The sequence below is a fragment of the Cannabis sativa genome, chromosome X (assembly GCF_029168945.1).
Source record: "Cannabis sativa cultivar Pink pepper isolate KNU-18-1 chromosome X, ASM2916894v1, whole genome shotgun sequence".
NCBI lineage: Eukaryota > Viridiplantae > Streptophyta > Magnoliopsida > Rosales > Cannabaceae > Cannabis > Cannabis sativa.
This window is the reverse complement of record NC_083610.1, coordinates 50,774,669-50,784,168: the sequence shown is the minus strand read 5'-3', so window position 1 is coordinate 50,784,168 and position 9,500 is coordinate 50,774,669. Positions and strand designations below refer to the sequence as shown.

Here is a 9,500-nt window from a genome sequence, read left to right as displayed (position 1 = left end):
TCGCATCGCTCTCCATAAAGGTGATGTCGTCGCATTCCTTCTTAAACAGTTTCTCTGGCCGCTCACTAAGATTGTTCACATTGGTGAGCAGCTTCTCCTTGGCTTCTCTGGCATATCGCTCTTGCGACTTGCGGGAGTCTCCTGCGATATGGGGTCCTCCAATGATAGTTAAAATATTGCGAGGCGTTCTCGAACCACTCGCATTTTGGTTTTCTTCCTTGTCATCCGCTCGGGGATGACTTTCTTCGCGCTTCTTATACTTATCGAATTTTCCTCTCCGAATCAGCTCCTCGATTTCGTCCTGCAAGACCCAACATTCTAAGGTGGTATGACCATTATCTTTGTGGTACTTACAGAATTTTTTGGGGTCTCTTCTGTCGCGATTTCCCCTGATGGGGGCGGCTTCTTGAAGACTCCATTTCTTTCTTCGATTGCATAAATATGGTCTCGGGGCACTGCGAGTTCGGTATAGTTAACAAAACGCGATCCACCCTTCCTCGTCGGCGAGGACTCCTTCTTGGGAGGAGACTTGGCCAACTTTGGACTTCGCTGTCTCTGTGGGCTGCGTCTTCTTGGGCTTCGGCCCCTGGAATTCTTCCCTTGGGGGCTGCGAGATCTTGATCGCGGTATCGGTGATTTGCGCTTATCCTTGCCCTTCTCCAACTCTGCCAGAGAATTCTCGATTCTCTTATGGGGTTCGGCCATGGCGAAGAATTCGACTAGCGATTCTGGTCTTCGAGCTTGTAACTCCTTCCAAAAGTCGGTCCTCGGCAAAATACTTGTTATCAACATACAAACAAGCGAAGACTCAGCAGCCTTCTCGACTTTTGTTACTTCTGCATTAAACCGTTTAAAATAGTCTTGTAAAGACTCACCGGGTTCTTGTTTGATATTGGCCAGAGTTGTATAAGGTGGCCTATAGGTCATCATGGCCTGGAAGTGCGTGAGGAATAAGTCGACAAAGGTTTCCCATGTCGATATCGAAGCCTCAGACAATTGGGTAAACCAATAATGGGCGTTTTCCTCGAGCGTTGCCGCAAGAATGCGACATTTTACAAGTTGCGGTACCTGATCCACTTCCATTATAGTATTAAATTTTTCGAGATAATCTATAGGGTTAGAGGTACCTTTATACTTTAGGGATTTGGATAGATGAAATCCCTTGGGAAGTTGGGCTTGTCATACTTCAGTAGTGAAGGGAGAGGTCTCATGCAGCTTGTATATGGGCTTTCGTTGCTGCTCGAGCATTTTCAAAGCTTGCAGAAGCATGCTTTGGTCAATCCCTCCAGCCACAGGAGTCGGGACTGCTGCGACTGCAGGAGTCGCAACTACTGCGGCGCGGTTCGCTGGGATAGTGATCCCAGTAGTCGCAGTCGGAGCGGTAGGCGGGTTATTGTGAGTGCTTATACCCTGATCGCCCACATAGGGATCACGGAGTGTTTCCTCGTTATGGGGGGTGCGAGAGCGCGCTCTGAAAACTGCGTTGAGGTGATCACGCAGATCACCTCGATGTACCTGATAGTGTCCCCCCTGCTGCGTTTCTACAGAGCCGGACCTTGTGTATCTACTTGGTGTGCGACCATGTGATGACGAAGAGGCTGATTCTGCGTCGTTATCTCTCGATGGTCGATTGCGAGGATTGCGTCGCTCAGGATCTTCATTAGTCTGTGTTCCTTGGTTAGGATATCTCACGGATTGGTCTCTCGATGTTGGATGATTCAGGTCCAGACCTTCAGGGTTGGCTCTTCGTTCCCTGCGAACACGGTAACTACGAGGTCTAGAATTCGTTACCTGAGGGTTGTCCGTGCAAGTAGTAGGGACTCGAGGGGGGCGTCGAGCCCGATTCTGTCCATCCACTTCGGCCTGTAGTGCACGCAGTTGGTCCTGGATCGCAGTATATTGATCAGTGGTAAGCTTGATGATTCCCTCGGATACCACTGCCGGAGTGACAGGGGGAAAATGCATGGTTGCTGGTGGTGTGGACGTGTCCCCGACTTGAGGGTCAGTTGTTTCAGGGAACAGGTTGAGAGGTCTGATGTTGCTCCTCCCTACTCCGCCATTAACGACGTCCACAGGCAGTGTTCCAGCTCCGGATAACGGTACGTTCATCATTCTAATGTTGATGGACCCGTTGTTAGCACCTCCGTTTGTTTGATTTCCAGCCATGATGGTATTTTTACTTGAAGTGAATAAGATTCTAATTCTCGATTTCCCACAGACGGCGCCAAATGTTGTCGAGTGAATTTTGCAACACCAGATTATATGATACTATTAGTAACAAGAAGAAATTTACGTGAAGAACAAGTGCGAGTATTCAACCTAGAATGGCGAGTACTCAAACTGGGAATGAGAAATGATTAACAAAAAACTGGAAATAACAATGAGACAAAGAATTATAGTGGTTCAGTCAGATCACGGTCTGCTTAGTCCACTGTAGTAAGAGTTTCGTAGGTGCCATTTCACGGTGGATCACCCCTTTATATACAAAGCAGGTGTCCGATTAGTTATACAAGGATTGCATTCATTGTCAATCCGTTTTTACACATTGAATTACAATAATTAACTAAACAACGTTTATATTAATAAATGAACGGCAGTTACTAAGTTCATCAACGTATGCGTCTTCCAAATCTGTGAGTTGTCTGTTCATATTCTGGTGATAAACTCGCGGGTTTATCGTGTTTAGGATGTCCGCGTCCTTAGATAGTCGCCTTTTGTGGACATCGCATGACGGGCGGATAGGACCTAGGCATACAAGTCTATATTGGTTTATCAAGGCTGCAGGGTTCTTAGAACCAACTTGCATTTACAGAGAGTCGTTCTCCTGGTTTATACACGGACACGGGGAGGATACTCGCATATAGTTCGATGTATGCGAGCTACTCTCTTGTCTTGGATGCGATTAGACTTCGGTCATGCTCACTTCCTCTCGCTGATTCTATCTTAAGCGAGGTTTAAAACTTCGAGGAGTCCCTCAGGGACATCTCAGCTTTCTTTGGGAAATCTGAGTATACGTGTCCTCTAAATAGGGGTCTGGTCTCGAGTTTCTAGGTGAGAGAAATCTCACTATAACATTTTACTTTGCTTGGAATTAACCCCCAAAATCCAAATTTTGGCAGTAAAACTCCCAAAATTACAATACCGTTAGCAAATTACAACTTCCATCCAAATTTAGCTGTTAACTGCCAGATTAGATTGTCCACGTGGACACAGTGTACATGTAGTACAATTTTATTGGTCCACGTAAATAATTATATTAAAAAAAATAAAAAAGATATATATATTTTCCAACGATTTTCTGAAAAAAAAATTTCTCTAATATTTTTCTTCTTCAATCTATACACTGTTACCACCACCATCCACTACCGAAACCACCACCATCCATAACCACCGTAAACACCACCAGCCACAAGTATAGAAACTACAACCACAATCTATTTTTTAAATCCATTTCGCACAAAAAAAAAAAAATAAACAAAACTCAAACTAAGCTTAAACCAAATTCAAATCCAACAAACAAACACATAAATACACAAAATCTCAGTCCCAATTTAAATCTAAAAACCCTAAATTTATTTTCCCACAACTATTATCTTTTCTTAGATCTAAAAACAAAGAACATAATAATACTCAAATAGGGACATTTATACAAAGAAAAATCAACAAGATTGCAAAAGAATTTATGGAAAACCCTAAATCGGGGTAGAGAGAGAGAGAGAGAGAGAGAGAGAGAGAGAGAGAGAGAGAGAGAGAGAGAGAGAGAGAGAGAGAGAGAGAGAGAGAGAGAGAGAGAGAGAGAGAGAGAGAGAGAGAGAGAGAGAGAGAGAGAGAGAGAGAGAAAGGCGATTGACTTACGTGGGTCGGGGGTCCTCAATGACGATGACAGGCACGGTAGTCATTGGCGACAGGTCTGGGTCCTTGGCTCCTTGTATCTTCAATAAAGAGAGAATAATGAAAAAAAAAAAAAAGAACAAACAGATGAAAAGAAAGAAAGAAAAAGGAAAAAAACGAAAAGAAAAGAAAGTAGGAAGGAAAAAAAAAAAACAGAATAGGAAAAAAATTATTTTTTTATTTTAATTTATTTTTAAATTAATTATTTATATGGACCAATTAAATTGTGTCATGTGTACATTGTGTCTACGTGAATAATGTAACATGAAAGTTAAAAGTTAAATTTAGATAAAAAATATAAATTGCTAATGGTATTGTAATTTTTGAGATTTTACCGTCAAACTTTAAATTTTAAAAATTAGTTGTAATAAAAATAAAATTATTGAGAGTTTGGCCGAACCCTTAAACTAAACATCACCTTACAAGGGATAAGACCACGAAAGACCAAGTCATCCTAAAAAGAAAGGACAAATAAATAATGGTTTCCGTTTTCTGAAAAATAAAAATAACTCAAGGTGTATTAATTCTCTTGATTTTTTCTATGAACAATTCTCTTTTGATTTTTCTAAATATATATATATATATTTTATTAGAGAACAAGAGAAGGAAAATAACCAGGGATAGGGCTTACATTTCTGGGTTTTATTTGATTTTATTTATGGCTAGTTTAAAAGAGTAGGTAGAAAGGAAAATTAATTAAAAAAAGAAAGGAAAATTGCGTATCATCAGTGCGTGTGATTTTATTTATTTATTTACATGATTTTGTACAGTATCATTTATTGTCTCTCTGTCCTTTAAAACCTAGACCCATGTATCATAATATATATATGTTTGAATGGGATAAAATATTATTAGTCATATATATAGTTGTTTTATTTTAAAATATATATATGAAGCATTATGGTGTAAGAAAATCCGGTGGCGTTGTTGGTATGTAAACCAGTAAAAAAAAATCAAATACGAAAAATTAGTGATGTGACCTAAGAACGTGGTGTCCGTGTATGTTTTTATTTTTTGTTAGAATTATTATTTGTTTCCCCCCATTTTTTTGTTTTCTGTTTTATTTTTTTAATAATATAAATTTAAATTTGTTTGTTTTTTCAGAATCAAAAATCAAAGACGTGTTGAGCTGTTACCAATCTCTCTTTCTTTCGGCTTCTTATTATTACACCCCCTTTGCAAGCTGTAATTGAATGAGAGCTGATTTTGGACTTAAATCCTCCACAACCAAATCTCCTCTTCTTCAAACTCACACACTGCTCTCTTATTCTCTCTCTCTCTCTCTCTTTTTCTAGAAGAGCTTTTCTCGTATAAATTATCTACCAATGTCACCATGATTTAGAGACGTTTTGCTCGGCTTTCTTCTCCACGCGTCTCTCTTTCCGTTTTTCTGGTATCGTTCTCTGACAATGAGATCAAAGTCGTAGCCTTTTCTGGGGTTTTGTTACAAACATTCAACCGGCTTGATAGCCTTGAAACCAGGGGAAGAAGAAAGAAGAAGGGATTCGGTCTACAATAGAAAACCCAGAAAAAGAAAAGAGTTTTTGTTTTTGAGATCAGACGTTAACAATGGCACCGTCGTTTGATTGGTGGGCAAAGGACAGCCGGCGAGGTACGCCGGTGGTTGTCAAGATGGAGAATCCAAACTGGTCCATGGTCGAGCTGGAGGGTCCGATCGATGATGACTTCCTCATGGCCGACTCACCGGTTCGGGCCCGTGACAAGGGCCGGAGCAGAAACGCCAAGCAGCTCACTTGGGTCCTCCTCCTCAAGGCCCACAGAGCCGCCGGTTGCTTAACTTCCATTGCTTCTGCAATGTTCGGCCTCGCCGCCGTTGTACGACGCCGTTTAGCCTCGGGTCGTACGGACACTGAGCATGATAGAGACGCCGGTGGCCGTGGACGTCGGGAAACAGAGAACCCGGCTGTGAAAAGCCGGTTTTATGGTTGTATTAAGGTGTTTCTGTGGTTGTCTTTGCTTATGCTTGGGTTTGAAGTAGCGGCATACTTTAAGGGATGGCATTTTGGGGCTTCGAACCTTCAATTGCAGTACTTGTGGAATGCACAACTTGGGGTCAAGGGTGCTTTCGATTGGGTTTATTTCAAGTGGGTTTTCGTTCGGGTTGAGTATCTCGCTCCTCCTCTGCAGTTCTTGGCTAATGCTTGTATTGTCCTGTTCCTTATCCAGAGCTTGGATAGGCTACTCCTCTGCTTGGGTTGCTTCTGGATCCGCTTAAAGAAGATCAAACCTGTTCCTAAGAATGGTGTATTGGATCTTGAAACTGGAGAGAATGGTTACTTCCCTATGGTCCTTGTGCAGATCCCCATGTGCAATGAAAAGGAGGTAAGCAAATTTGAATCCTCAAGTAAAGCTTCTCTATGATTATTAAATGTTTGTGGAGACTGTTGTGTCTTACGTACAATGTTTTGAAAATTCAGGTTTATCAGCAATCGATTGGTGCTGTTTGCAACTTAGACTGGCCAAAGTCAAAGATGCTAATTCAAGTTCTTGATGATTCGGATGACCCAATAGCTCAAACACTTATCAAAGAAGAGGTCAATAAATGGCAACGTCAGGGTGCCCGCATTGTATATCGGCATAGAGTGCTTAGAGATGGTTACAAGGCTGGTAATCTTAAGTCTGCCATGAATTGCAACTATGTTAGAGACTATGAGTTCGTCGCCATTTTTGATGCCGATTTTCAGCCCACCTCTGATTTTCTTATGAAAACAGTTCCTCACTTCAAGGTACCCTTTATTTATTTTACTTCTGCCATAAATAAATTTACATACTTACTGTTCTAGGGGTTAAGAAAAGGCCAAATTATCATACCATTAATAAACTGACTTGAATATACTTACTGGTCATTCTAACAGGATAACGAGGAACTTGGTCTGGTTCAGGCAAGATGGTCCTTTGTGAACAAGGATGAGAACTTACTCACAAGGTTACAGAACATTAATTTAGCGTTCCACTTTGAGGTAGAGCAGCAAGTGAATGGTTGCTTAATTAACTTCTTTGGGTTTAATGGGACGGCTGGTGTGTGGAGAATTAAGGCCTTGGAGGATTCTGGTGGATGGTTGGAGAGAACTACTGTTGAAGACATGGACATTGCTGTTCGTGCTCATCTTCATGGCTGGAAATTCATCTTTCTCAACGATGTTGAGGTATTTGTCTTGTATTTTACTTTTAGTAGTTTTTACTTCTTTAGGCTTTGATCTATGGCTGCTTTTTCATTTTCTTCATTTGGTTTGGGCACAACTTAACTCCTGGTGTCTTTTTCTATCCAAATTTTCAGTGCCAGTGTGAATTACCCGAATCCTATGAAGCTTATAGGAAACAACAACACAGATGGCATTCAGGGCCTATGCAGCTGTTTAGGCTTTGCTTGCCTGATATAATCAAGTCAAAGGTTTGTCTTCACTATTCTAGAGTTAAATTTATGCAATTTTGGGAGTTTGGCTTGTCTTTACTTAGATTCCTTATAGATTCCTAAACTGTTTCTAATACATTCTTTTTTTCTTTTTTTACAGATCAGCTTTTGGAAGAAGTTCAATTTGATATTCCTCTTCTTTCTTCTCAGAAAACTGATATTGCCCTTTTACTCCTTCACACTTTTTTGCATTATTCTCCCAATGACAATGTTCATTCCAGAGGCTCAGCTCCCAGCATGGATTGTGTGTTATATCCCCGCTACCATGTCCTTTCTCAATATCCTCCCAGCTCCCAAATCATTCCCTTTCATTGTCCCTTACCTTCTTTTTGAGAACACTATGTCAGTGACCAAGTTCAACGCCATGATCTCGGGGCTATTCCAGCTTGGCAGTGCTTACGAGTGGGTTGTGACAAAGAAGTCTGGCCGCTCATCAGAAGGTGATCTCACCTCTTTGGTTGAGAAAGAGCTGAAGCATCAAAGAGGGGTCTCAGTTCCGGACCTTAATGATATGAAGGAAGAAATCAAACAGCATGATGAAAAGGCCTCTAAGAAGAAGAAGTCGAAACACAATAGGATGTATACAAAAGAATTGGCTTTGGCCTTCCTTTTACTTGCAGCATCAGCAAGAAGCTTGCTCTCTGCTCAGGGTATTCATTTCTACTTCTTGCTCTTTCAGGGTATAGCTTTTCTTCTGGTTGGTCTTGACTTAATTGGAGAGCAAGTTCAGTGAACATAACATGAATTAGGGACATTTTTAAGTAGAAATATATATATAAATGATAATACAAAGCATGAGTGGTCAACGTTCTCAACTCAAGTACAGTTGACTCGGAACATTTAGAGGGAGTTTGAGATGCTAGCCCTCCACACTTTGATCTGCTTCACCAAATACCAGAAACCCCAACAAGAAGAAAAAAAAGGTTGTGATAATTATGGAAAAAAGAATTCCTTAGTTTTGGGGTAAAATGGTGATTTCTTTTCACTATTTAGGTTTCACTTTTTTTTTTCTTTTCAACTTTATTTTCATTCTTTCGTTTTTGGATAAATTCTTTTGTAAGAAAAAAAAAATGTCGTTGGAAACAGTGAACAGGGGATTTAGTTACTTTTGTAGTAGATTAGCTTTCAACTCACTCTCTCCCTTTAATTGCATTTCAAGTGGGAATTGTTGGGTAATGTTTGATTCTGAAATGGGTTGTTTTCTTCGACCACGGATGGCATGATATGTTCATAATTGAAATCGAGTCATGTTTCTAGGGTAATATGAGCATGTGCAAATGAGCTGGTTTAATGTTTTTTCAACTTAGTATAGGCGTTTTGAACGATATAATCTGTGTACAAGAAAAAGGAAAACTGGTTTGAATTGATTGATAAAGTGAAGTTTGTTTTATCTTTATATGAAACAGTTGATAATAAATGTCAGAAAGTAGTAATATGTGTCATTGTTTGTACTAGTATGTGGGCGCAACTGTTGGGGCATAAAGACCAGCTAATTTTCTCTTTTCTTCTGGCGTTGAAATCGCTTTTTGCTTTTCTACCATTACATTAGATTTTAGATTAGAATAGAAAAATATAAAGTGAAAAAAGGAAATGTTATCCACAACAGTAATTAGCCAATCGCAACCATGTGGGCCACAAATTATTCACGAAAATAGCATTTTTATCCCATCTTATGTCTCGACTTGAGAGAGGGATGACAATTGACTGAACTCTTTATTTATTTTTTTACTTAATAAGTACAAAATATTTCCTATTTCATTCTTTTTTTAATAAACATTTCCACTTAGTTTTTTTTTTTTTTTTTTTTTTTTTTTAAATAACCTCAAAAATTTCAATAATTTGAAAGAACAATGTTGATAGTATGAGAATTCACCTCTCAAAAATTATAAAATCCAAAAACAGAATTAGAAAGTCTCCAATTAGCAATGTCATGGGCAGCCATGTTTGCCTTCCTAGATGTTAAGAACCAACTTACAGTGTGACGGCTTGTGCTACTGATGTAGAGAATCATTTCTTCAATTATTGGATTCTAGTATATTCGTTGTATGAGAGAAAGTGTACCATCCTTTCTGTATAAGCCAGTTGGCACATTTCTATTGATTATAATATTCTTCTGTTTTGCTATAAATGAAAGGGTCGAGCTCATAGTAAAATAAGCTGAGATTTATCAATTTCA

The 9,500-nt window shown here is 39.7% G+C and overlaps 1 protein-coding gene across 1 annotated transcript; it reads left to right on the top strand.

The window, feature by feature from the left end:
• Positions 1-4,749: 4,749 nt before the first annotated feature.
• LOC115712832 (probable xyloglucan glycosyltransferase 12) lies at positions 4,750-8,778 on the top strand. The gene is made up of 6 exons (XM_030641224.2): positions 4,750-4,890; positions 4,996-6,234; positions 6,330-6,638; positions 6,768-7,058; positions 7,190-7,303; positions 7,425-8,778. Exons 2-6 carry the CDS (start codon positions 5,461-5,463, stop codon positions 8,055-8,057), a joined length of 2,121 nt encoding a protein of 706 aa, XP_030497084.2. The 5' UTR covers positions 4,750-4,890; positions 4,996-5,460; the 3' UTR covers positions 8,058-8,778.
• The last annotated feature ends 722 nt before the right edge of the window (positions 8,779-9,500 follow it).

Excerpts from the sequence above, each read along its gene's own strand:
- LOC115712832 (XM_030641224.2), top strand. The coding sequence starts at position 5,461 with ATGGCACCGTCGTTTGATTGGTGGGCAAAGGACAGCCGGCGAGGTACG. Across the intron at positions 6,235-6,329 it reads CCATGTGCAATGAAAAGGAG|GTTTATCAGCAATCGATTGG; the intron begins GTAAGCAAATTT and ends TTGAAAATTCAG. Across the intron at positions 7,304-7,424 it reads CTGATATAATCAAGTCAAAG|ATCAGCTTTTGGAAGAAGTT; the intron begins GTTTGTCTTCAC and ends CTTTTTTTACAG.